This window comes from Primulina tabacum, chromosome 16 (assembly GCF_025594145.1).
Source record: "Primulina tabacum isolate GXHZ01 chromosome 16, ASM2559414v2, whole genome shotgun sequence".
Taxonomy (NCBI): domain Eukaryota; kingdom Viridiplantae; phylum Streptophyta; class Magnoliopsida; order Lamiales; family Gesneriaceae; genus Primulina; species Primulina tabacum.
Window position 1 is genome coordinate 27,936,447 of NC_134565.1, and position 27,465 is coordinate 27,963,911.

The 27,465-nt window shown below is 34.9% G+C and overlaps 3 protein-coding genes across 8 annotated transcripts; 2 read left to right on the top strand and 1 right to left on the bottom strand.

Annotated features, from left to right (window-relative positions):
* The first annotated feature begins 9,250 nt into the window (after positions 1-9,250).
* LOC142529945 (pentatricopeptide repeat-containing protein At1g05600) lies at positions 9,251-11,777 on the top strand. Of its 4 annotated transcripts, XM_075635674.1 has the most exons (3): positions 9,268-9,384; positions 9,490-9,590; positions 10,005-11,777. In XM_075635674.1, exon 3 carries the CDS (start codon positions 10,023-10,025, stop codon positions 11,523-11,525), a length of 1,503 nt encoding a protein of 500 aa, XP_075491789.1. In that variant the 5' UTR covers positions 9,268-9,384; positions 9,490-9,590; positions 10,005-10,022; the 3' UTR covers positions 11,526-11,777. The 4 variants fall into 4 exon arrangements, with proteins under 4 accessions (XP_075491786.1, XP_075491787.1, XP_075491789.1 ...); XM_075635671.1 differs by lacking the exon at positions 9,490-9,590 and having other exon boundaries at positions 9,251-9,384; XM_075635672.1 differs by lacking the exon at positions 9,490-9,590 and having other exon boundaries at positions 9,267-9,371; positions 9,994-11,777.
* A 108-nt stretch (positions 11,778-11,885) lies between these two features.
* Positions 11,886-13,120, bottom strand: LOC142529581 (tetraspanin-15). The gene is made up of 2 exons (XM_075635148.1): positions 12,437-13,120; positions 11,886-12,297 (listed from the first exon to the last, which is right to left on the bottom strand). Exons 1-2 carry the CDS (start codon positions 13,037-13,039, stop codon positions 11,968-11,970), a joined length of 933 nt encoding a protein of 310 aa, XP_075491263.1. The 5' UTR covers positions 13,040-13,120; the 3' UTR covers positions 11,886-11,967.
* A 5,592-nt stretch (positions 13,121-18,712) lies between these two features.
* On the top strand, positions 18,713-24,981 carry LOC142529763 (uncharacterized). 3 transcript variants are annotated; one of them, XM_075635389.1, is made up of 5 exons: positions 18,713-19,061; positions 19,146-19,283; positions 23,710-23,958; positions 24,712-24,787; positions 24,879-24,981. In XM_075635389.1, the coding sequence occupies exons 1-4, from the start codon at positions 18,881-18,883 to the stop codon at positions 24,756-24,758; spliced, it is 615 nt and encodes a 204-aa protein (XP_075491504.1). In that variant the 5' UTR covers positions 18,713-18,880; the 3' UTR covers positions 24,759-24,787; positions 24,879-24,981. The 3 variants fall into 3 exon arrangements, with proteins under 3 accessions (XP_075491504.1, XP_075491503.1, XP_075491505.1); XM_075635388.1 differs by having other exon boundaries at positions 18,714-19,061; positions 24,712-24,981; XM_075635390.1 differs by having other exon boundaries at positions 18,717-19,061; positions 23,731-23,958; positions 24,712-24,981.
* The last annotated feature ends 2,484 nt before the right edge of the window (positions 24,982-27,465 follow it).

The following is a 27,465-nucleotide window of genomic DNA, read 5'->3' on the forward strand; positions in this document are numbered from 1 at the left end:
GAGGACATCAGTACTACTGACCTAAAAATCAATATAGTCAAATCATTAGCAACCTCTCCTAAAGCCCAATATTCGAATTCCTAGACACGTCCAATTCCAAATGTAACCAACATGCATTTTAATCTGGTTTTTTTTTAAAACAACAAATCCTTAAATCATAAAAGCAGTTAAAAATATACCGTAGATCATCATAAAACGTAAATCATGTTAACATGCAGGTGATAAGAGTAAATCATTTAAAACATTTAAATCATAAAAGCTTACAGACTTGAGGCTTGAAGACTGAGCTGCAGAAACTGGCGGTGGCACAACCCTATACAGGACCCTTGCTCTGATACCAACTGTAACGTTCGTTCGTTTTTAAAATTCTACTGGACATTTTTTTTAATAAAAGCTCGCATTTTCGAAATAACATTTAAAATAATCAAAATTATCTTACCGTAAAAATAGTTCAGTTTAAATTAACCATACTCATCCAAAATCATACGTAAACATAAACGAGTAAAAATCTTAAATTCATCAACGTATGAAAATATTCATCTCCTCTCAATCTCATAAATCGTAATGCGAAAAACATGTAGTCCTCGGGTCGTGTCACCCCACCAAGTCTGCCTACTCAGAGTTCGGCACCTCCAGTCTCCTCAGCATTTAGCTCACCTGCATCACACACGTCTAGTGAGTCTAAAGACTCAACACGCCTGTACCAAGAATAACAAGTACATATACATAGCACACAACAGTGAAAAATATCATACTCAACATATCTTTCATGAACTTAAAAGCATAACGTAAACGTGTTGTGTAAAATCATATGCCAACATACCTTTCATGAACTTTAAAACATGAACATAAACGTGTCGTGTAAAATCATGACGTGTCAAAACAACTCATCGTTAATCATCATTCATCATTCATCGTTTATCATTTATCGTTCATCATTCATCCTTTATCGTTCATCATTTATCATTCATCCTTTATCGTTCATCATTTATCATTGGTGAATTCAGTTCACTAGAGGTGACTATCGTACATCATTTACGATGGATCCATCATATATAGAACCGCGGTACCCGGCGGCTGTCGGACATAAGTGACAGGATCACCCATCCACTGTGCCTAGGCCTCATCATCGGCATTTACATATACGTCTTAACCATTTACATATACTTCGATAGCCACAACTAATTCCCGTCATTCAAAACATTATCATTTTCATCACTTATAAAATTCATGTATAAATGCAATTTCCTTTAAATTCAAGCATGCAACGTATATTTTTTTTTATAAAATCTTAAAAATCATGAATCAAGATGCGTGAACATTTAAAATATCATGAATTTGTGCTCAGGGCGCTGCCAGGACCAACGTCTCACCCTAGTGCAAAATGACCATTTTGCCCTTGGAAACCCAAAAATTACCATTTTGCCCCTAGACGTAAAATTTCACGTTTTTGACATTTTCTTAATTCCATTGACTCTAACATGTCACAAATAATTATTTAAGCCTACAAGAACTTTTCCATATTTTTATTTGACTTAAATCTATGACTTTTAAATTAATATTTAAATATAACCTATTAATGCGTTTTAATCCTGAATTAAACCAAACCTTAGCATAAAATTCCCAATTTAAAAACCTATACTTCTAATAATTATTTGAGCTTAAATATAATCTTTCATAATTTTATTAAGCTTAAATCTAGGCGTTCCAATTAATTCTTTACTTAACGTTTCGTATGACGATTTAATCTCGGATAAATCCAAAACTCATTAGTTTGATCAGAAACATACCAAACTCTTTAAAACATCCCAAAACATATTTATAATCATTCCTAGACGTAAAATCGAGCTCATTTCATAACTTAACCGAATGGTTTTAAAATTTGGACTCGGGTCCCGGTTTTAACCCGAATCGAACCGAAACTTAACCAAAACTTTCCAAACTTTTTAGCACATCTTAAGAACACTTAAAAGTCCTAAAATCATCAAGACTAAGCCCCTGAACCTTTCGGCCAACCCATAAATGCTGCTGGACATATTCTCCCACAACCCCACTCGACCCTAAGTGTCCCCTCTTTGCTATTTGCGTCTCTAACCCAAAACCAACTGGACCAACCCCTAATCAGCTTATCCTAGACCATCCTAGGACTCCTCTGGACCCAAGGCAACCACGGCTACAACCCCATGCACGGAACGCAGCTCATACGCTCGAGGCTCACTCACAAAAGCTAGGCGCAACCGATCTCCCTAAACCAAGCTTGATCACCTACGGGGCTGGTCCAGCAGCGCTCGGGCCTGGTCCATGGCTTGGTTCAGCCCCCTGTGCCACTGGTCCAAGCAAATCAATCGAAACCTCTACCAGCTAGCTGAAGCTAACAAGAGTCGAACCACCCCCTCAAAACCTTACTCTCGGCCCTTCCCTTGCAGCATCCAGCAACTGATCTAACTCACAAGGCAACTCCTTGACATCAAATACAGCCCTTAAACAACTAAAAACAGCAGCCCCTTGCACCACAGAAAACAAAACGTGAGATGTATGCAACAACATACGGTTTTCGTGTCAAACCAAGAATATAAAAGCTTTGTCATGCCAATACCGAAAAATGCATAAACATAACACACATGACAACACATATATGACGTGAATGATGCAGAAATAATGATACAGTGCGTGCCTGATGAGTTTGAGGATCAAGAACGATGCGAGGGAACCCGGGAGAAGTTTTTTCTTTGCAAGCTCAAATGAAAACGAGGCCACCAGCTGGAGAGGGTGATGAAAATAAATAGAATGATTCTGAAATGAATGGGTGCCGGTTGGTGTGAGGGTTGTAGGGTTGGGGTTGGGTTAAGGGAGTAATTAGATAGGAATAATTTAGCTAATGGGCCCCAAACTATAAATGAAAAAGGAGTTAGAAGGGTTTTAAGTCCAATAAGTTTAAAAGTAGGCCCATTAAATCCAAACACACTCACGAAAAATATTTCGTGTTTGAAAGATTTTGAAAATATTAGCCGATCCCTCAAAAATTCTTCCGATTTGATAATATTTGCGTACCGATTAAAATAAAATCATGCGGTTAAAAATACCCAATAAATCTCAATTCTTGAAAAATACCTTTAAAACATCTTAAATTAATATTTAGAAACAAATAATGTAATTAAAATAATCTTCCTGAAAATTCTCCGGTCTCCGTTACTCGTTCGAGCTCGAAATGAAACTTAAAAATCCTTAATGAATGAACCTTTAAAATTTCATGAATTAAATTTTACCATGCATGAATTATGCATAAAATGCATAAAAATATTTAAACACAAATTAATGAAATAAAAATGCATTTAAAACTTTAAAACAATTTAATAAAATACCAAAGAAATTTAATAACTTGCATGTATGTGGTTGACGTGGACCTTCAGACTTTCGGAACGTTACAGTTTTACTATCTCTTTTGTTGATCATGGATTGGTTCTGAGTGTAATATGCGTTATTGATTGCTTCTTCCAAAATCTTTGGGAAACATCATAATATTCTAGCATTGCCCTAGCAGATTCTTTTAAAGTCATGTTTCTTTGTTCAGCAACTCCATTATGTCGAGGACTTCTTATTGCTGAGTACTCTTATTGAATACCTGTTCTGATAAATACTCATCCAAAGTTTTGTTAGTGAACTCAATACCTCGATCACTTCTAATCCTGATTACTGAGGGTGATTCTTATTTTGAATATGCTTAAGAAATTTAATCTGTCATGTACTAGTACGATCTTTACCACTAAGAAATATAACACAAGTAAATCAAGACAAATCATCAATAATTACAAATATTTATCTCATTCTTCCTAAATTTATTACATGTATATGACCAAACAAATCAATATGCAACCGTTTTAAGCATCTATTTATCAGTTTGTTACCTTTGCTCTTAAAGCTAGATCAAATCTGCTTACCTAACTGACAAGCTGAATAAACATGACTTTTAACAAATTCAGTACTAAGCAAACCATCATCAAGCTTCAATTTATGCAGATTATTGATTGATCTAAAATTGAGATGATTCAATCTTCTATGTCATAGTCATTGTTTATCATTATTAATAACAGTAAAACAGGTTGGTGAAGCTAGATAATCACTATTCCATTCAATTTTATTAGTGTTGTCATTTTCTAATCATAGTTGACAAGATTCGATTATCAGCATCCTTAATTAAAAAATTATTCTTATGAAATTAAATTAAGTAACTATTATCACATAGTTGGCTGATACTAATCAAATTGTAACACAAATTTTCAACAAGCAATACATCATTAATTACCACATTCCCTTGAGTAATCTTACCCTTACACACGGTCTCACCCTTAGTGCTGTCACCAAAATTTATTTTGGGTCCTTTACAGTTGATTACGTTAGATCACATTTGGGCTTGACCTGTCATGTGCCTCGAATATCCACCGTCCAAGTACTAAACTGAATTTTTCAGCCCTTCTCGTTTATTGTTCTGCATTCACAAAGTAAATAAACTAGTAGCCAATCTTATTTAGGTCCAAACTAGATTAGTCCCTTAGTAACTCACACTTGGATCAACCTAACTGGCTGACCACTATGTTTGTTAAATAGGTTTGTGCAAAATCACGTGTATGCAATGCTTTATGTGTTGGGAAAAAAAATGTTGTTTAGCCCTTCTGTCATCATCGGTCTGCATGTATCTCTTCTGAACATGCTTGAAAACATGCTTGAAATTATAGTATTGATAGGGCTTAACCTTTATGGAGTTATGTCTTTCATGACTGAATTTGTGACCAGAACACTTGGGCTTAAAAGAGGAACTCTTTGGTATATACCCAATACTTAACTTTCTGTCTTGGTTCATCGGTTCAACATGCTTCTCAACTTGATCAGTAAGCTTCTGATGTTCATATATCATACTGGACTTCACAAAGTGAATATATTTCCCTTTGCATATGTTCAGTTTCGATTGAGTACTAGTATCATTAAGGTTGCTAGCAACACCGCTGAAGCCAATACCAGTTTTGTCATTTGAGTGTTTTTTAGCTCCTGCATTTTTTCAAGACTTACTTAATACTTGTTCCAAAAATGCTAAACAGTTCAACTAATTTCTTATTCTAACAAATGAGTTGTTGATACTCATTCAATACGATTTCATTATCAGTTTCAAGCTTTGTAACTTTTACCTTCACTCAACTATTCCTTGTTAGGCTCGATATCATTGTCAGTTGGGTTTGATTGTTTTGTTTTCACTTCTACGAATGATTGAGAAAATCTTTTGTACTCTATTATCATGTCATTTAGTGTAGTGATGAGAATTGCTCGTGTAAAATCAATTGAGTTAAAGTCGAATACCTCATCATAGGTGGATTACAGCTCATCATCGGCCATGAGACACTGTATCACATCTTCATAACTTTCATTGGTGGAACATTTAGACTCAAATGAGTCAATCTCAGAATCAGCCCATCTGACCTTATTGTCCTCAGCCACCAGTACCTTCTGGTCTCTTCTCTTCCTGAAGGACCTCCTGTCATCCTTGGAATTTTTCTTCTTGTCATGATATTGGCCCTCTTTGTCTGTTGGATTTTTTCATCCTTCTTTGGCTTAACGCAGTTGGATATGAAATGCCTAATTTTTCCACAACTGAAACACTCTTTGTCCTCACCAGTGGACTTTTTCTTGTATCTGTACGGGCTTTGGAAAATTTCCCGATTCTTCCTCAAAACTTGACAAATTTCTTCATGAACAATGACACAGCTTCACTACTCAACTGTTCAGCTGACTTCTCTTTTGAGACAATTTGTTCAGTGGTTGCAACAGCTAGAGCCTTATTCATTTTGGTTAATGACTCACCATCAATCCTTGTTTCCGACTCAAATTCATATGTCGTAAGGTCTGCTAACGGATCGTGCAGTTCAAGTTTGTTAAGTTCTTTTGGTTCTAGCATATCCATTGTTTTGACATCTCATTCTCTTGAGAGTGCCATCATTACTTTCAAGGATCTTTCCCGATTGACACATTCTTTGCCAAGAGTAGCCAACTCGATTATGATATTGCTGACTCTCTCATCAAAGTCTGACACATAATTCCCTGCCTTCATCTTGTTCTTTTCTAATTTCTGTATTGCAACAGACAACATGTTTTCCCTCGTTTGATCATTGCCTTCACATAATCGTATAGGTTTTTCCCAGATGTCCTTGGCAGTAGGACACATCTTGATCTCGCTGAAGATATTTTTCTAGTGTCTTGTACAATATATCCTTAGTCACATTGTCTAGATTATCTTTCTTCTTGTCTTCACTGATGCACTCCATTCTGGGCTTTTCGATCATTTGCGGAGCACCATCACTAATGGCAATGACAGTATTTACTTTCATAGTATTCATTAGACCATCTGTGATGACAACCCACATGTTATCATCTTGTTGAGCTAAATGATCTTACATTTTAATCTTCCAATTATCAAAATTTTCTTGGAGAACATTGGTATTTTGCTAAATGAGGTCAATTGATTAAATAATGTTATAGACAAGAATTAACCTATTCTGACTTGTTAGAATATGAGATTGATTTAGAGGAGGATGAATAAATAATCTCAACAAAATTTACAAATATTTCTGTTAGGTTAGCAACACTGAAATGAAATTCTTGTCAGTTGGATTTTCTATAAGTCAGCAGTGGGAACTGGGCAGAAAAAGAATGACTGAAACTGTTTGAACACGAAATGACTTATAACAAAAATATGTTGGGCTATAAAATGAAAATTACAATAGGTAGATTAAAATGTAAATTTCACGAGTTTGTTTCTGGATGTTAAGAGACTTAAATACTCTTACGTTACCTTTTCTTCCTTGCAGAAGAATTGCATTAAAAAACTTTAGTAATTACAAACGGTTTGAAATCTCCCACTTCAGTAGGACTTATCACTACTTAAGTGAAACTCTTAATATTCTTCACTCTTAATCAAATGAGCGGTAAGACTTTTTACTCTCAATTATTAATCACTGAGTAAACTGATAAACTTTAGAGAATGTTTGGATTTGGGCTCATTGATCAACTGAAATAAATTGCTATCAGTTTGGCTCCATCAGTTGTCATTTGATCAGTTTGGCTATCAGTACTCCTTTTTGCCATCGAAATGCACTATCAGTTTAGCTAGGTAATTACTTGGACTTTGATTAACATAGAAAACATATGTTAGTGAATATTCAATTTTCTTATTGAATTCAGTTTAGTTAGGCAAATTCTATTTGATCAACGGTCTTGTTAAATCACCAAAACATAAATGTATAAACAATAATAATATATAATTATAATATTTATTTCAACAAATAATAAAAAATTAATAATAATATTTGTTGAAAAATTATTATAATTATATATTAATAATATTTAATGTTAAAATAATAATAATTAAATTATTATTAATTATAATTATAAATAAATAATTGAATAATAAGATTTGAAATTAAATAACTTGTATTATATATTATACGTGGGTAAATTTGAGATGTCGATAAAATTAATAAGGATAAATTGTTATTCAAAAAATCTTAAAAAATAAATGGGGTAACTCAAATCTTTTAAAACAACTTATAATATATCAATCAATTTATTTTGATATTTTATAAACTCTTTCTAAAAAAGAATAGATATCATATAAAACGATTTCACAAATTTATATCAATGAGACGGGTGGACTCGGCCCATACCAACAGTGAAAAATAATACTTTTGACATAAAAAATAATATTTTTTCATAGGTCGAGTCGGATCGGATATCAATCTCACATAATTGACATGTGAAACAGTATCACAAGAGATTTGTGTTTTAAATTTTTTTACCACATATTTCGAGAGGTTATATGCTTTTTTGAACAACTTATAAGATGAACCAAATATCCTCTCAATTTGGAATAAGATAAATGATTTGGGAAGTAATAAAGAGAATGTATTTCAAATGACACGGATCTTAGGTCTATTCGAAATTCACCATTATAGTATAATTATTAAACTTAGTTCAACTTGATATAAAATAAATTTGAAATATCTTGAATTTTATCAATCAAAATAATTCAAGATTTGAAATTCATCAATCCAAACATAATCTAATAGAGACGATGCCATGAAAATAAATTTTAGCGGTACAAATATTTACGTTAAAGAAAACCCAACATTCAGTTATTAAAATGAAATTAAGGATGAAAATGGTCGGGTCCACAAAGACCCGAGAGCCATCCGATAAATTTTTTGAAGGAATTATAACCATCCCGAACGGGTGAGGCAACGAGTCGGGTCTTATAAGGCTCGTACTCAAATCATACCCGTTAGGATCCAAAATTTAACACCCGTGCTCAATACTAACTCAATCCTAATTGAAGTAATACAAACAAGAACTTCAAAATCTTATTCAAAGCCAAGTTAAAATTAGACAAAGGAGTATAGTTAAACAAATATATATATAATTGTTTTCTTGGCCTTTAAAATGAAATTGCATTTTTATCATGAATATATAGTACTATTTAATCAAAAATTTATTTTTTCAAATATTTGTCATTTATATTAATTTATATATTGAATCGATTTGTCGTTTAAAAAAATTTCAAATTATAAGATTTTATTTATTTATAGAAGAAACTTAAGCAAAGCGGCAGAAATTATTATCAATTTACTTTTGACTTCTTAAATAGTTTTCTATTAAAAACAAAAATGATTTTTCTTTTTTTAGAAAAAATCATAAAATAAGATGATAATTGCTAAATTATTTATTTATTTTTATTTTAAGGCTTTTAGGCATTTACAGAGACGTAAACGAACCAAACCGTTTGTGAGCTATTCGAAGCTCGATTCGATAAAAGCTCGTTTGAACTCGTTTAATGAGGCTCGTTAAGATAAACAAACCAAACTCAAGCTTTACAGTATTCGGCTCGTTAGCTCGTGAACATGTTCGTTGGTAAGTTCATAAGTAATCTTTTAGATGAAAAATAATAGCTTTGATATTTGATTTATTGATTTTACATATTATTTATGAAATATATAGAAAAATCTATTAAATTTATTTATTATAATAAATTTACAAATTTTAATAAGGATAATATATTTTTCTTTAAATATATAATTTATTTTTTAATTAATATAATGAAAATTTAAATGTATAATTCATATTTATTAAGTTTGTTTAGACTCGATAAAAGCTTGAATAAACTCGTAAGCCATGCATATATTGGTTAAATAAAACTCGAGATCGAGCATTTAGAATTTATTTTGAGAGGGTATAATGGACTAAATTCATTCTCTGCTGACAAAACAACCCACAGTTGGAAGTTGACGCTAATTCCTGAACTCGAACAGAGGATTAGTATAGCCGCCATTGTCGTCCCGCACGAAGGTGAGTTTTCTGCACATTTCTTCATTTTATTGATTATTTCATTTTGGGTTTGGAAACTAAGTTGTGTTATCAGTATTTGATATTGTGTAGAAAATGATATGGAAGTTTGGGAAGTGCAGTCGAAGTGTTTGCAAAAATGAGTATATTGGATTGTGCTTAATAATTTGACAAGATTTTGAGAAACGAAAATGGAGGACGTGATTTAAGTAAGCATTCATGATCCGTAAAATCTTCCCGTTTCGGGTCTTTGTACAGAGTGAAAAGCAAGTATAAAATGCAGGCAAATTGAATAAATTAGCAATGAGCGAACACTTTGGCCACACGATATACGAATTGCTAATTCTACGGGGATTGTGCATGGGCTTACATAGCGGGGGAAGGTTCCCTTTAAATTTCATGTGCAAAATTTCAAATATGTAAGATTTTTTTCATCAAATAGATTTGTGGGTTCGCCTGGGAATTAAGGTCTCTTATTATTGTGTGGCATCACCAGACTTTTCTTCTCTTCTGTATCCTGCTTTGCTAATAAAGTTGGCTTCTTGTTGGTTCTACTATGTTAATGAGGCTATTTTTTGACGTTCCTTGTTGATGCCTTCTTAACGAGACTAGTTTTAAAACAGATTGGATGTATTAGCAGCATGAATATAAGATGGCCGAGGATTTTGAGCCCTACCCAACTCTCACAGATACTTCGGGGCCAGAAAAACCCAATAAAGGCTTTGGAAATTTTCAATGAAGCTAAATGCAGATATCCAGGTTACCGGCACAATGGTCCTGTCTATGCAGCGATGATCAGAATCCTAGGAAGTGCTGGAAGATTGTCAGAGATGAAAGAAGTTATCAATCAAATGAAAGATGACTCTTGCCAGTGTCAAGATTCATTTTTTGCCGGCATAATCAAAACTTATTCGAGAGCTGGTTTGTTTGATGAAGCTATCTCTCTGTTTAATAGTCTTCGTGAATTCAATTGTGTAAACTTTACGGAATCTTTCAATACTCTGTTAGAAATAATGTTGAAAGAATCCAAGCCAGAAGCTTCTTATCATGTTTTCTTAGAGAATTTCAAAGGTTGGGAAATCAAGAATCGGACCCGTTCCTTGAACTTGTTGATTTCTGCTCTTTGTGAGATGAAACGCTCAGACCTTGCTTTACAGATTTTGCAAGAAATGCGTTACCAAGTATGCTCTCCCAATAGGGAAACCTATAGGATTTTAATGAGGGGTTTGTGTGAAGAAGGAAGAGTTACTGAAGGTACTCATTTGTTGTACTCCATGTTTTGGATGATTTCTCAAAAGGGCTGTGGTGCTGATGTCGCTATTTATAGAACACTGTTGGATACTTTATGTGACAACGGAGAAGTTCAAGAGGCTGTCAAAATTCTTGATAAGATCTTGAGGAAAGGTCTCAAGGCTCCAAAAAAACACCGGAATCTTGATTTTAGTAATATTCATGATGAAGATGAACTTGATGTTCGACAGGTAAAATGTTTGATAAATGAGGCTTTGATCAAAGGCGGAGTGCCTAGTGCAGATGGATATAATGCAATGGCTATTGATCTTTATGCGGAAGGAAGGATCACTGAAGGAGACAGCGTGCTCCAAGAAATGTACCTAAAGGGCTTTAGGCCATCTTTGCAAATATTCGAAGCTAAAGTAGCAGCTTTATTTACGGCTGGTAGAGTCAATGAAGCAATAGAAGTAGTTGAAATGGAAATGACCGAGAAAAATTGTGTTCCAACTGTTAGGTTGCATAATATTGTGATGAAGGGATTGTGCAACGTGAGTGAATCTTTGTGGGCGCTAAGGTATTTCGAGAAAGCATCTAGGAAAGCTGGTTGTGCTCCTGATAAAGAAATGTACGTTAATCTTGTTAACGGACTGTGTTGTGATGGAAAATACATGGAAGCAAGTCAGATGTTGGAAAAGATGCTTATTAACTCGTTCTGGCCGAGAGATGAAGTATACAATGAACTTATCCGGGGTCTTTGCTTGATAGGAAAGCCGTACATTGCTGTTATGTGGTTAGAGGAGATGCTTAGCCAGGCTAAAATCCCGGATATAGCTGCGTGGTGTTCATTGGTATCTTCTGTATGTTACGAGAGCCATCAGTCTCGGGTATTGTATGCGATTCTAGACGAGTAAGGAATTTTTTCTTGAATGGGGAGATATGGAAATATGCCATATGAAAGTGATTCTTGAGAGTCAGATTTTGGTGTATAAGATTCAAAATCTATTTTGTGCCTTGAAGTAGTAGTACATTTCCAAAGGCTGTCATCGTCGCTGAATTCTTATATGTAAGCTGAAATTCTTGTTAGCCTTGGAAACAGTCGATCAAGGTTTGGATTAAGATCCAAGTCAAATTATTATTATTATTTTTTTTTTGCCCTTTAATCCTAATAAGATATATTTACTCATTTGTTATGGGACGGTTAACCAAAATTCCTAGAACTTAATTCCTTTGTCGCAATGAACCAATAACTATGGTATAATGTAGATGGAAAATCACGAAATGGAGATCAATTAAATAAAGAAAACAATACAAATTGTTGATTTTGGAAAAAGAATGAAAAAAATCAGTTCTAAATTAAATATCCTTGCCTCCATTCTGCTCCAACATTGTACCAATAAAGAGCAAGAGATGTGATATCATAAGTAAAACAGACAAAACAACGAGAAACGTCCCAAGTTTCAACCATTTACTCTCCAATGTTTTTAGAAACCCTTCCTTGCAATTATGGCAATCGTAGCATAAAATTGTCTCATCGTTCCTCCAAAAATCGCAATCTTCGTCGTATGGGACGCCCATATCCATGTCGGAGCCCCTGCCTGTGTAGATTTCTTTGTTGCTTTTGTTCCAATAAGTTGCATTCACGTACTCCATTTCACATATAGATGGTGGCTTGCAGCAACCGGACTTCATGAAAAGAACCAAAATCAAGAGTAAATGGGAGACAATAACCACTCGGCCTTCCAATTTTGACGATTAATGTGCAAGAAATGGACTGATCATTACACACAAGAAACAATACATCAAATATAGAAATATGTAATACCTCAAGTGGAGACAATTTACTTGTACTGAAATCATAAAACTGGAGGTTATATGATCTAGCTTCCAAATCCCTGCATATCCTTGTATCATACAAGCAAGACTTGATATTATTCCAATTGCTATTGCTATTCACCTTCATCTTGAGCCACCTAGGAGACGCCGGGATTTGTCGTGTCTCCATCTTAAAACTTCCCCCAAAACTAATCCCGACAATGAACATCACCACCAGTGGAACCATCACCAGGATCAGCCCTGGGGCCGGGAACCGAGTCCTCGAGTATACTACACCATTGCTGACGAAGAACGTGACGATCAAACCGATGGCTACCACAACTTGCAATCTCGGCAAACTTTTCAAGAGCCCTTCGCAATCGTATTGTTGCACGTAGATAAGCCATATCGATTGGAAAAGGAATGGAAGTGAAAGAAGGAAAGTGACCAAGGCTAATGGCAGCACAAGATGCCTCATTTGAAGTGATTTTAATGGCGTTTTGGATGTCGATATGGGGTTTTCCTCCACTTTCGGCTCATTGATGTAATTCTTTTCTTCCGTTACTGTGATTGCTAATGTCTCTGGGGGATTATTGTTAGCGTTTTCTGCCATTGTTAGGAAGGATGAAGCATGCGTGATTTAGAGAGAACTATTATATCTATATGTTTTGAACCAAATTATTTATTACCCTTTATTCGTAACATTGTACCCGCCATTTTACCAAGTCAGTTTTGTTGGGTTTGTTTCACATGTGCTAAATATTTTAGATTGTTGTACTAATTTGTCAAAAGATGCGACTTATTCTCCCACCTGCATACCCTACAATCCCTCAACAAACAGTACATTCAGTAAAGGCTAAAAACTCGTCTAACTCTCCACATTTAGTCAAAAAAATTAATATTAGGAGAGAAATGGGAGAAAGGAAAAAACTTTTGTGATTAGAAAGGGAGTTACAGTAGATTAACATTAATTATTGTAGTCTAAAATTTAATATTTGGCTTGGAAAAACACCGGCTATAAACGGGTAAACAAAAATGGTTGTGAGAAAAAGTCGAGGGAAGAGTTTTGCTTTTTCCTTTTACAACCAATCTGTTTGATATCATCAAATTACAATCACAAAATTCATCTATTTGAACGTGACTATCTCAACGAGAATATTGAATCTGATACTTGTGTATCCCTCAATGGTTCAAGGATACATATTCATGTGATTCAAAATAACATATATTCTTATTCGAGCTTACCCTATTTAGCCCAATTCATTTCATCAACTCCTTGATCAAGAATGTCATAATTTAAGTCTGATTGCACCTATCGTAACATGGTAAGAGCATCTAGTAGCATCGTCCCATGATTCCCCAAGTATGACTGATAGTGCCTGCAAGAACTTTAAATTATGGTTAGCGTACAGTATAGTCCCTGCAACTCATATATCTCGATCGAAACTGCAACCATTTGTATGTCGAAAGTTGCATATGAATTTGATAACGATGTGATATATCTTTGAGTTATAATAGTATTATCGTATGTGCAACCAAGAAAACAAATTTCCCTAAAACACGTTTCTTGATCTGGCCAGAGACCCCTTATACTATTAACTCATTAGAACACATATGATATTTCACCCAATCTCGCAACCTGATAACCTTCAATGGAGTTGGTAAACAGATCAAAGTACATGCGAGTACGTAGTGCCTTTACATTGTCCCGAGTTAAAGGACTAATAGTGTACAACCATAACAGTGGACTATTTCACTCGATAATTGATAACTACTTGGACAGTCCGAGAGAGAGTTGTTCAGTGCATCATCAAATTATCAGTCATTTGTGTGAATGGACATTTTCATGCCCTTACCAATGAAATATGATGTTTGCATCACAGATGCTAGTTTTCAAACTCAAATGATCTTTATCCTTATTTTATGCGGCTGATTCAATTAGGAACATGTTTAGAATATATCATACACTTCCTAATGAGTTTCACGATCTTACGTTAATAGGCAGACCTCACAGTGCTATAATATTTTCAACGGTTTTATCTATGCAGCTTGCACCAGTATACAAATATAGTAAACGTTATAATTGGATAAAATCGAAAAACATTTTTAAAATAAATATTGTTTTTACATAAGATTCTATAAGTTCTAGGAAATTCGAACTACGTAACCTGACTGCATGCAATTTAGGGTTTTACAAAATATGTGTTTAATTATTTTATTGTATGAATATGTATGTCATTTCATGTTTTATTTAGAGTTTCATGCATTGGAGTTTTAAGTTGTATTTCACGTACGAACGAGTAACGGAGACCGGAGATTATCAAGAAAAATATTTTTATCAAATAATTATTTTTAATTATTTAATATATGGTATATTTATGTATGATTTTTGAAAATGGGTCTTGGTTGGGTATTTTTACTCGATGGGTCATATTTTTAATCGGTACACAATTTTTATCGATTTGGAGGACTCTTTGAGGGTGCGAACAATATTTTCAAAAGCGTATCAAAACAAAATATTTTTCGCGAGTGTCTTTGGGTTTGATGGGTTTATTTTAGTGCTTCGTGGACCCAAAACCCTTTTTAAATTCATTAAATTTGATTAGGGCCCATTTATGCATGTATTATCTATTTAAAACCCCAAATCCTCAAACCCTAACCCTACCCTAATCCATTCAGCCGCCCACCCCATAGCAGCAGCCACATTTTCGAAGCTCTCTTCAGCTACAAGTCTCGGTTTTCTCTCAAGTTTTCAAGCAAGTTTCTTTCCTGCCTCTCCGGTGCTATCCCCACTGCACGTATCTTCGAGTTTTTGAGCATAAAAATGTTAAGGCAGGCCATGAATCTCTTTTTCTCATCATTCACGCCATTTATATGCTGATGTATATGTATTTGCATGCATCATTTATATTGAATCATTTCTGCAACGTTTTGTCACAAAAATTCTTTGAATTATCATGTAACTCACGTTTCCTTTGTGTTCGTGTAAGGGGCTACCGAGTCATGATCTTAGGGGGTTGTATACGTCAAGGAATAAGGTGTCAAGGGGCTGTATTCGGTTGAGGGTCGAGCCTTAGTGAAAGTCGATTGGTACTTCTTGGTTGTATGGCTCGGGTGTGACTAGATCGAGAGTTTGGGGCGAGCCGGCTGTGCAAGGGGCCCTTCCTAGCCTTGGACCAGACTCTGGTGGGTCTGAGTCGGGGTCTAGGATGGCTCGAACGCTGATGGACTTGGTCACGAAGCCGGTCGAGGAAGTTAATTTGAGGGGTGTCTTGGTTATAAGGGCTCGTTTAGTGTCATTCGGGTAAAAAGAGCTCAACAGCGTGCATGGGGCTAGGGTTCTTGGCTAGATTGGTCCAGGAGGAGTCCAGTGGTGAGCTAGGTGTGGTGGTTCGAGGCTGGTTCGAGTTGGTTAAGAGTAGGGTAGAAGTTAGCTTGGACATGTTTAGACGCTTTTGTGTCGCAGGGTTAGCGCCGCGGCGCTGCCCTTTAAGCGCCGCAACGCCTGGACTTAGAAATAGTAAAGCTGCAGCGCGAATGCCGGGAGCCTAGGCGCTAAACAAGCGCCGCAGCGCCATAGTGTCAGTGACTAGACGTTAGTCCAGGGTTTGAGAGGCTTTGGTTTTAGCGCTATTGTTTCATTTGGGTATTAACATGTCGTTATGACCGAGCTTAGTGAGGGTTAGATTAGGTCATATGAAACTTGATTAGGAACCCTTGAATTATGATTTAAGCATGGTCATCTTCGGGTAAAGTTAGCAGTTCTGGCAGCCCCTAAACACGATTTGACATGTTTTTTAAATGTTTATGTTATCATGAATATGATTTTTATGAAATTATGAAAAATACGTTGCATGCTTTAAGAAAAATTACGTATATGCATGATTTTGATAAGTGATGAATATGATGACACATTTTGAAGGATGAGAGTTGGTTGTGACTAATATGTATATGTATACGATGAGATGTAATTAAGGCCAAGACTCAGTGGATAGGTAATATTGTCGCTGATGTCCCTGCCGCCGGGTACCACGGTTATACGTAGATGGATCAATCGAATAAAGCTGATACGAAAGTCACAACTAATGAACGAAATTCAATTAAAGAAAATGAACGCGTATATGATGATATGATGAAATATGTTGTGACACGTTATGGCTTTTACTATATGTTTACGTTTACGCTTTTAAGATCATGAAACAGTATTTTATTACAGTAATTTTCATTGTTGCTTGCTATGTATATGTATTCATTATAACGTACATATGTGTTGAATCTTTAGACTCACTAGGCATGAATGATGCAGGTGATCATGTTGATGAGGAGGCTGGAGGTGCCGAAGTCTGAGTAGCCGAGGACCATATATTTTCTGCGCATCATGATTTGTTATAGGAGTGGACATGATTATTTTATACGTTTTTGTTTTGACATGTTAATGGTCATGAGGATTTTTACTTGCTTCTTGTTATTTTATTTTTAACGCAAGTCTAATGTTGTCGACTCGGTGAAATGTTTTTTTACTGCAGTATTTTTATCGGTTATTGGATTACATCTACTTTTAAATGGGAAATCTTTAGCAGTATTGCATGCATGCATACGTTATGAATACAAAAAAAAAAAATTTCTTGTGACATTTGAAGTAGTAGATGTTTCAGATTCAATGAATCCCAAACCACAAGTTGGTTTGTTGGGCACTCACTCTAACACGAGGGACGTTTATCATTGGCACAGAAGTTTCTGGACTCAATGCACAGTTTATGAGCGATGTTTCTACTTACTAATCCAACTTCGTCTTTATCCACAGGTACAAGTGGTAGGGATGTTGGAAGGTTGTCTATCTGCTCTTAGGCACCAATATCCGGGTTGCATAGCAGAAACAAATGCCATCAATGTGGTGTATGACATTTATTTTCCGGCACCACGAGCACCGGAAGCCTCCATCATTGCCGATATTCATCGATTACGCCTACAACTTCCACACAGTCAAATTTTCTCCTCGCTCAAGCCATAACTTTGATAGGGATGATGCACTTCCTTTATGGCTTAGCAATCCATGTTGTAATAATTACTGATAATTTGCCTTAGGAGAGTCATATTTACACTACAAAAAAGTGTTAATCACATTCCACCTTATCTACTTATGATTTACTATTTGGCAATATTACCATTTATATTGTAAAATTTTGATTCGTTTTAAAACACTCAAATGCAAGATTTTTTCATTTAAACAACTAACATTTTTTATTTTAAAAATAACAAAAAAAATCTTACTTTTATACAGTATGAGTGTAAACAAAATTAGTGAATTATTGTTACTAAATACATGAAAATAAATACAACAGAAGATTGTTTGTTATTTTATATTATTTTTAACAAGACAGATAACATTTCCTCTACTGCTTAATTGCATGATTTTTGTAACTTAAATATTATTTTGAACTCTATTAAATTTTATATAAGATACACTAAGTATTAAAATTTATCAATGTCTGTTTTTTTTAAAAAAAATCGAAGAATGTTTATATACAAATATATCAAATAAAACTTGGCAAATAATATTGTTTCTAAAATAAAAAAATGGTTATGTTTCTTCTATATAAGATTTTGTGATTAATTAAAAAATAATCCTTTTAAAATTACAGTAAAAAGTAATAATATGTGAAATTAAAGATTAGAAAATTACTTGATTCAAAAATTGTATCTAAATGTATTAACATTAAATTAAAATAATAATATTTTAATATTGGTTTGGTTTATTTTTATATATTTAATAATTTTTTTTTAAAATTTAACTCCAATTTTTTGAGTAATTAAAATTTATATAATTTATTTTAGCACTTTAAACTATTAATGGATTTACTAAAAATAAGAAGATTCAATTAAATGTTATTATTGTCAACTTATAATATAAAAACTAAATATGAAATATACCTAAACAAAATATTGAGTATGAATAACAGTCATTTTGCGTTAAAATCAATACAAACTGTTCCCTTAAAAAACGAATATATTATTTATCATTAAATTTATAATTTCTGAAAAAGAAAAGATTTTTTTCAGTATTATTTTAAGAATAATGCTATCAAATTTATATAACAATTTTTATCACACAAAAAATTTAATACAAAAATTTATCAACGTCTCATAATAAATACAACCCAAAATCTCACAATACAGTAACAAAATCTAACAATTTAATTTTTATAAATATAATTTTACGATATTTTGATTATAACTTTATTATTATTGTTATTTTAATCGATTAATAAACGGCACCTGTGAACAGTACGACGTAAAACGTTGTCCAGTTAACACATGTCACCAACCCCCGCCATCTACGGCGGACCAATTATCCTGCTTTATCCCATCCCAACTCAAAAATATTATCCGTTCCCGATTCCTCCTCCTCCCCCTCCTCGTCTGTCTTCCGTTCCTCTCAGACAATTCAGTTACGATGACCAAGAAAGTTGTCTCCTTTGCATCCACCCATCACAAGAAGAAACCCATCAAGCGTAGCAACAAAAGAAACAGAACTATTTTCCGGAAATTCTTCAACTACATCAAATCGGACACCTATATGTTTTCGCCCTTGATTTCTCCTCAATCCTCTGCCACATTTACACCTGATTCATTGGGTAAAAATGCTCAGTCTTATGCTTTTTTTTAATCCATTTTTGCTTGGTTCGAGTTTGTAAATTTTTTTTTTTGGTTGGTTGCAGGTGAAGGATTCGGTGAACCCATTAAGAGAAAGGAGAAGAAATTGGTGCAAGAATTGGACCAGTATTTGAAATGTGATTGCTACATGTATGCCCCAATGGTATTGGATTCCGCTGTTGAAACTACAAGTGCTCCTACAGGTGCAACTAAATTGACGATGTTTCTTGATATTCGACAAATTTAGCTCTTAATTTATGTGATTGTAGTACTAGATTCTGTTGGCGGCGGCGTTTATGCACTTAATGAACATGAATGAAAAACAGTCAGGGGTGGAGCCTGTTAGCGCATATCACATCGTTTTGGCCTGCCTCTGCTGGGTCCGCCATTTCTTCCAAAATTTTCTGGGTCCACCCGGAAACTACTGTTTAAACACTGATATTGTTGGGCACAGCGGAAGACTAAAGAGCTGCTGCTCTATTTTTAACTGAACTGCTTTTATTGCTTAAATCGCCTGTTAATACCACTAGAATCACCAATTTTCTAAGCATGTCAGATCTAATTTTTTTTGCTACATAAATTGATTCAAAACTCATAATATTAAGCCTAGTAAATCTTGTTTTTGACCATTTAGAACATTACCCTTAATTTAGCACGACTCTTGGATTACTTGAGATTACAAATTATATCAACACTCTTTTTTGGTTTATAGTTTTCAAGTGCTGCTTCGATTTCTCGAACTTTTCCACTTTGAATATATTCCTATACAGCTTGTGAATATTTCTTCCTTTTGATTGACACTATCTTCATGCTTTGTCTTATAATTGCTTCAACCAAATTAGCGACTTCCTTTTTGTCTTCATAAAGAGGCTCGTAAGATGACAAGAAGACAACGTTGTTAGCATCATAAATCTTTTCCTAAGATCAAAGCTTTTTTACCTAGTATTTGAATCCACTGCTTCATTAATGCTTTGGGAGTTGCTTGTGGCTCAAGACCATGATTGAAAGGCGGTTTCGTGAAATCACTTGAATTTCAGATTTTGGAGTGTCATCTTTTTCAACCAACATAACGAGACTAGAAACTTTTATTTCACCCATCTGAATTCTCGCTACAGTCAAATTCCTTTTATTGTCGAATATTGTAGAAGCATTATCGTCAAAATGAACTGGATAGCCTTCTTGATAAGCTGCCCGACACTTTATAAATTTTGAGCGAGATTAGACACATGAAGAACTTCGGGAATAAGCTTTTCGGTACCTTGTTTGGTGTTAAAGCTTTATGGTGCATTTTCCTGCAACCTTTTGCATTTTACCAACTCCAAGTTTCACTCCGGTGGAGAAATTTCTGTCGATCTCCACAAAAATACTGAGATTTCCCGTCATGTCGTTGCTACCACTATCAATATGCCATATATCCTCTTATTCCCTTTCTACCTTCATGCATGTATAAAATAGCAAATCCTCAGTTTTCTCTTTTGAAAAATTTGCGTGCTCTTTTTCTTGTTTCCTTTGAAACCAACAATCTCGTTGAGAATGATTTGAATTTGACATCTTGTACAACAATCCCTTGAATCGTGAGTGGTTATATCACATATGATACAATATCGTTCCCTATGTTTTTGTCGTTGCTCCTTTAATTTTTTTCTTGATCTTTTCTTTCCCAATTTCGCTGATTATTTTGGTTTCTATCCTGGAAACATGTTTTCTCTTATGGAAAATTAATTGCATTCCAAGATTGATTTGAAAATCGGTTGATTCTTTGGTCATGCACTTGCAAAGAACTCATCAACTCATGCATCATCAGTTTTGAGAGGTCCTTTACTACCTAAATGGCTTCAACACTGATCAAATTTGGGTTGTAAACTCGATACATCTATTCGTTCGTAGAACTATTTACTCGATCGCAGATATTTATGGAACACCTCTTAGACACGAGCGCTAGTGGACGTGGGGACGGAGCAGGTGAAGCATGTCTTTCGTAATGAAAAGAAAGATACCACTACTGCGCCTCTTTGTTGGACCGACGGCGCGAACACAGTGGTCTCTGACTAGGACCAGGAACCAATTCGAATGATCGACCAGTTTGCTAAGGAGAGTCTCGCGACGAAATGCATAATTACAAGTAAAAAAGGTAATTTAATGTCACTACCGGACGAACTCTTGAGAATATTCTCAATCACTATTTTATCATAAATGTTGCATCGATGCTTTCAATAATATTCACGATCTGCGCAACTCTTGCGAAAAATCTGTCACTTTTGCTTTCTTTCATCGGAAAGTATCAAAATTCTGCATAGTAGTGATTGTAACTTTATGGAGACAACTGTCATTTCCTTGAAACTCTTGTTGCAAAACTTTCCATACTTCTTGTGTGTATGGAAAGCAAAACATTCATTTTTTTAATGAAAATTCAGAGGCATATAGATTTACTTAACCCTTGTTTAAACTAGCTAGGAGCAGTACAATCCTTCTTTTGATTTTTCTTATACTCCTTCTGCAAGTGGGGTAAGGTAGAGCAATAGTGGAGGTAGACAAATAACGGCACATTAATTGTGCATGCTGAATTTTCGAATGAAAGACAAATAATTGACAAAAGAAATGTTCAGATGGAAGACGTGTTTTTTACACGCGTTTTCATAGAGACCAGTTGCTCTATAATTGTGAGATGTTTGTTCTCCAGTATTAAGAGAATGTATGTTTTCTTTGAAAACACAATGAGTGGTTGTACACCATCCATAAAATATTATAATGAAATTATTCTCATCTTGCCCGTGGTTTTTACCCTAATAATCTCTAGGAGTTTTCCACGTAAATATCGGTATTCAATTTTATTCTTTATTTTCGTGTTACTATATCAACACCTTCTGCTTAGTTTCATTCCAGCTAGTAGAATTTCCATCTCCGGGAGGCTCGGCATAAGAAAAGTCATAGGAAATGAAGAAGTCTCTTATTTCATTGCTCCGATAATCATAATGCTCGCCTTCTGAAATCGGAACTTCAATTGGAGAATATTTGAACATGTTATGGCCTGAATTTCTGGCCATTTTTATTTTGCAATTTTCTGGATAGCATTATATAGAACCGAGAAGTGCTATGCCTACAGCAGGTTTATGACTTTGGAATTAAAGTTTAATGCCCAACATTCACAAAATAATAATTCGATGTTGGTCACGTGGCGCCTGCTCCAAAACACATAAGAAAGGCTACCGTTGTTTTGAATGAGGTTGTACGATGGCTTTTCTTTTTCAAGTGGCTCTTAATACCAAACTTGTTGGGCACAAGGGAAGACTGAAGATCTGCTGCTCTATTTTTTAATTGATTTTTTATCCCTACTCCTTGTAGGTTGCCAAAGTTCCTGTTAATATATACCACTAGAATCACCAATTTTCTAAGCATATTAAATCTAATTTTTTGACTACGTCAATTGATTCAAGACTCAAAATATTAAGCATAATAAATCTTGATTTTTACCATTTAGGACATGACCCTTAATTTAGCGTCTCTTGGATTACTTGAAATTACTAATTATTTCAACATCCTCCTTCATTTATAGTTTTCAAGTTCTGCTTCGATTTCTCGAACTCTTCCACACTTATATCCCTTTACAGCTTGTGGACATTTCTTTCTTTGATTGACCCATTATCTTCATGATTTGTCTTGTGATTCTTCTTCAAACGAAATTCATTTTTATCGTTCTAAATTTTAACAAGGATGTTATCATTCATTGCTTCAACCAAATTAGCAACTTCCTTTTTGTCTTCATAAAGAGGCTTGCAAGACTCAAAATACTGAGTCTGAGTCCAATAAATCTTGTTTTTTACAATCTAGAGCATGACCTTTAATTTAACATGGCTTTGATTAACTTGAAATTACAAATTATTTCAATAGATATTGGGTTGTGTTTAAAAACATATGCCATTAGTGTTTTGGAACCATTTTAAGCCGAATCTTTTCTCCAAATTATTACTGATCCGACTACCCAGTTCTTTGTTTGTGCTTTGGAGAAGAAAGCACTGCGTTCGTAAAAGTCTATTTCAAGTTTTGCTTCATGTGGAACTAGTGCACCGACGTAAGCGTTGTATGCTTGTACATTTTTTTTATAATTAATTTTTTTTATATTTAAATAGGGTAATGTAGGATCGTATTGCAATTTGAATTGATCATAATTATATGGAGTCATATCATAATTGTAAACATTAACGAGGAATTAAAGTGAAATTTGAAATGTTAAAATGAAAAAGACAATATCAGACCATGACAACTTTTTTGTCTCTATTAGGCCTAAACTTAATAATAGTAATAGATTACTTGAAAATGAAAGCACTTGGTTAAATAGTTTCAACTTCTTGGAAGAATGGATTCACTCTTTCGCATTGGTAGATCTTCTTGGTTCAATATATTATACATTGAATCAGAATCAGAACATTGAGTGTAAGATGTAGCAAAGAAGGAAAATGTTGAGTTTGGTTTTTTTTCTTTAAATATGGGACACAACTATCGATAAGTTTTAGTTACTTTGGATGAAGAACCACATTATGAAACATCGTACAAAGTTATTATATATTATGAAATTGTGGCATATTTCTTGATTCATGCATTTGGAGAAGATTTCCTGCTTATCCTTGACAGATTTTGACTGCTGTACATTAGAAGTACGTTCTCAAAGTAAGGAAAACCCTAGCATACGTTGTAATATGATTGGGCACCGCAGCGAGAAAACGATGCGGGATAGCGGAAACAGGATGGACAACTTTAGAGAGATCGCGTGTGATAACTGCTGCACTCCCACGAGCCGAGTTGCTATTAAACATGCACTTGCGCAGAAGGAAGCGGTCAAGCATGTGGTTCACCAAAACTGCCGCCCTAAGTCTATACCAGGCAAGTTTTATGCCGGTAATAATTTGTGTATGTATTAATTTTTATTTGCCAGACATTTATGGCTTATATATTTGTATATAATGGGAAAAAAATTTGCTTTTTCACCCCAGTTTTTCAACTTCATCCTCGAGGAGAGCGTCTCGTTACTAATTTCCTTTGTTAGTATTCGTGTGATCATGTTGTTAATGACTTAATGCCTAAGTTTAGATTGTTGAACATATGCACATATAATGGTTAGAATGTTGTTGAATAGAAGGTAGGACCTCATCGCGATAAATTTATATTTATCGACATCGATGCTATCTTCCCCAATTCGAGATTGGTAGGGTGGAAGGAATCAAAAAGAAAACGAGAAAATCTGGAAAGAAAATTTAGTTCTTATATTCGTTATTTATAGTTGTAATAAAACTTCAGATTCTTCTCTGCTTTTTTGCTCAGACTACAGCATAAATGTTTCAACTATGGAGGAAGAGTGACATTTTATGCTCTAACGTTAATTTGACGCCCGGTGTTTCATGCTTTTAGGTTAATTTTTCTTTCATGTCTCCATGCAATTTGGACTCTTTTTTTTTTTTTTTGTTTATCTGAATTGTCCATTTCTATCATCTTCATAATTGGGCAATGGCACATGGAACATACCGACGGCATAAACTAATAACAAATTCTCGACGAGTCATCATGTTCACGCTTGATTGTAACATGGGAAGCTTGCTTTGTTTACAAGGCTTATCCGTGTTGTGTTTTTTGATGCAGGAAAAGGGCTGTTTCCGAAAGAAACACGTAAAATCGCGGTCGAGTGAACTCATGCATAGTATGATTGTTGTAGCCTGTAGGTGACATTAGCTTCTACCACATGCGCAGTGAAGTGATTTTCTCAACTCTGGCTAATTTAATGTGTGTTCTTGTATATTTTTTTGCAGATTCTATGTTGGTAGATGTTGATGTGGTGTATTTCACTTGTTCACGTTGTTTGTGTAATAATGTTTTGTTTCCATGCACAAATTTGTGGTTCATTATGTATTAGACTGGCGTTAACTACTCGTTAGTTAGTTAGTTAGTAGTTGGTTAAGAACGGTGATCATACTCGATGTATAAATACCAATATCTTTTTTGTAAACCAGACTCGAGTTCTTTTCTTCAATACAAAAATGCATGGTTGCACTCTGCGTAATATGGTATCAGAGCAAAAGCCAATTCAAAACCGAACTCCGGAGTTACCAGCTTCCGATCGAAGATTTACATTTTCGATCGGTTGAAGATTTACATTTCTGATCGAAGATTCTTTCCGATTGAAGATTGAAGATTCAGAAATTCAGTTACCAGCACTTCCGATCGAAGATTCTGAACTCTACTCGTGGATCCGTGTAATTTCAACAAAGCAGATTTCAATTGTTCCAGAATTCATGGCGAACACCGGTCCACAAGCATGAAATTTGCCAATCAGACCTGTGATTGATGATCCGTCAAATCCTTACTTTCTCCACCATTCCGATAATCCAAGACTCACTCTTGTCTCCCAACAACTAACAGGTGATAATTTTGCATCATGGAGTAGAGCAATGAAAATTGCATTATCTGTTAAAAACAAATTAGGATTCATTGATGGATCGATTACAAAGCCATCAGAATCTGAGCCAAATTTAATAAATGCCTGGAATCGCAACAACAACATTGTCATTTCTTGGTTGTTGAATTCTGTTTCTAAGGACATATCAGCAAGTGTCTTGTTTTCGGAATCCGCTTTGGAAATCTGGAACGATCTCAAAGAGAGATTTAAGCAAAGTAATGGTCCTCGAATTTTCCAGCTTCGTCGAGACCTTCTTCAACTTCGTCAAAATCAGGATTCTGTCAATGTTTATTTTACCAAGCTTAAAGCTCTTTGGGAAGAGTTGAATCAATTTCGTCCAATGTGCAACTGTGGGAAATGCATTTGTAGTGGGGTTAAGAACATCGAATCATATGTTCAGATGGATTATACTATGACATTCCTCATGGGTCTCAATGATTCATTCACACAAGTTCGGAGCCAAGTATTATTACTTGATCCCCTGCCACCAATTAGTCGAGTTTTTGCGTTAGTAGTTCAAGAGGAAAGGCAACGGGAGGTTGGAGCATATCAAGGCACAATTCTTCAAAATCAAGGTATGGCATTTACACTCAAGGGTGAACATAATCAGGCATATCTGGGTAATCAAAAACCAAAAAAATTTCAAAGAGGAAGGCCACACTGCACAACGTGTAATATTCCGGGGCACACAATTGAGACTTGTTATAAAATTCATGGTTACCCACCTGGGTACAAGACTCGTTATAGACAGGGACATAGAGTTACTGATGCCTCTGTTAATCATGTGTCTGGCCATGAAAAGGCATCCGAGACTCGGGATAATTCCAACATTCTTCAAAATTTCAACAAAGGCCACATGGAACAATTAATGGCAATGTTTATTCAACAGCTCTCATCCTCTGACAAGAAAGTAGATATACATGATACTGCTAGTAATACATCCATATCAGGTACCTGTCTCTCCATCTCGATTCCAAGGGCATTGAATATCCCTACATGCTGGATAGTCGATTCTGGTGCTTCTAGACATATTTGCTCAAATAAGGATAATTTCATTTTTCTTAAGGCAACCCAAGATTCAAGAGTGACCCTACCTAACAATGAATATGTGGATGTGCACTTTTATGGTGATATTCGTTTGGGAGATTCTCTGGTCCTTTCGGATGTTCTCTATATTCCAGAGTTTAAGTTTAACCTGCTATCCGTCAGCTGCCTTCTTGATCGCACACCGAATATGATAATTTTTCATTCTGACTCATTCATGATTCAGGAAATCAAAACACAGAAGACGATTGGCAAGGGTAAGCGCATAGAAGGGCTATATGTTCTGGACTCAAATCTGATGCATTCTGGCATTCATCTTAATCTGGTTGGGACTCATACTTGGCATCAAAGACTTGGGCATCCCTCAATAAAAGTCATGCAACTTCTGAAGTCTCATATAAAGTTTGAAGTAAATAATTCCTGTCATCACAGAATCTGCAATATATGTCCATTAGCTAAACAAAACCCGTTTACCATTTGTTTCACATCATAGAGTATCTGATTTTGCTTTTGAACTCATACATTGTGACATCTGGGGGCCTTATCATGTTCCTACATATAATAATCAAAGATTTTTTCTGACGTTGGTTGATGATCATACAAGATTCACATGGGTTTTTCTTATACAACATAAATCTGAAGCAACCATGATGGTCTCCAGATTTTGTACCATGATTGAGACACAATTCCATGCCAAAATTAAGATGTTCCGCACTGATAACGCAAAAGAACTAGCCTTTACTGATTTATGTGCGCAACGAGGGATTCTCCATCAGTTTTCTTGCGTTCAAACTCCACAACAGAACTCTGTTGTGGAGAGGAAACATCAACATCTGCTTAATGTGGCTCGTTCATTGTTTTTTCAATCCAAAGTACCTATACCGTTTTGGAGTGAA

Excerpts from the sequence above, each read along its gene's own strand:
- LOC142529945 (XM_075635671.1), top strand. The coding sequence starts at position 10,023 with ATGAATATAAGATGGCCGAGGATTTTGAGCCCTACCCAACTCTCACAG.
- LOC142529581 (XM_075635148.1), bottom strand. The coding sequence starts at position 13,039 with ATGGCAGAAAACGCTAACAATAATCCCCCAGAGACATTAGCAATCACA. Across the intron at positions 12,298-12,436 it reads GTAAATTGTCTCCACTTGAG|TCCGGTTGCTGCAAGCCACC; the intron begins GTATTACATATT and ends CTTTTCATGAAG.
- LOC142529763 (XM_075635389.1), top strand. The coding sequence starts at position 18,881 with ATGACCAAGAAAGTTGTCTCCTTTGCATCCACCCATCACAAGAAGAAA. Across the intron at positions 19,062-19,145 it reads ATTTACACCTGATTCATTGG|GTGAAGGATTCGGTGAACCC; the intron begins GTAAAAATGCTC and ends GGTTGGTTGCAG. Across the intron at positions 23,959-24,711 it reads CCGCCCTAAGTCTATACCAG|GAAAAGGGCTGTTTCCGAAA; the intron begins GCAAGTTTTATG and ends TTTTTGATGCAG.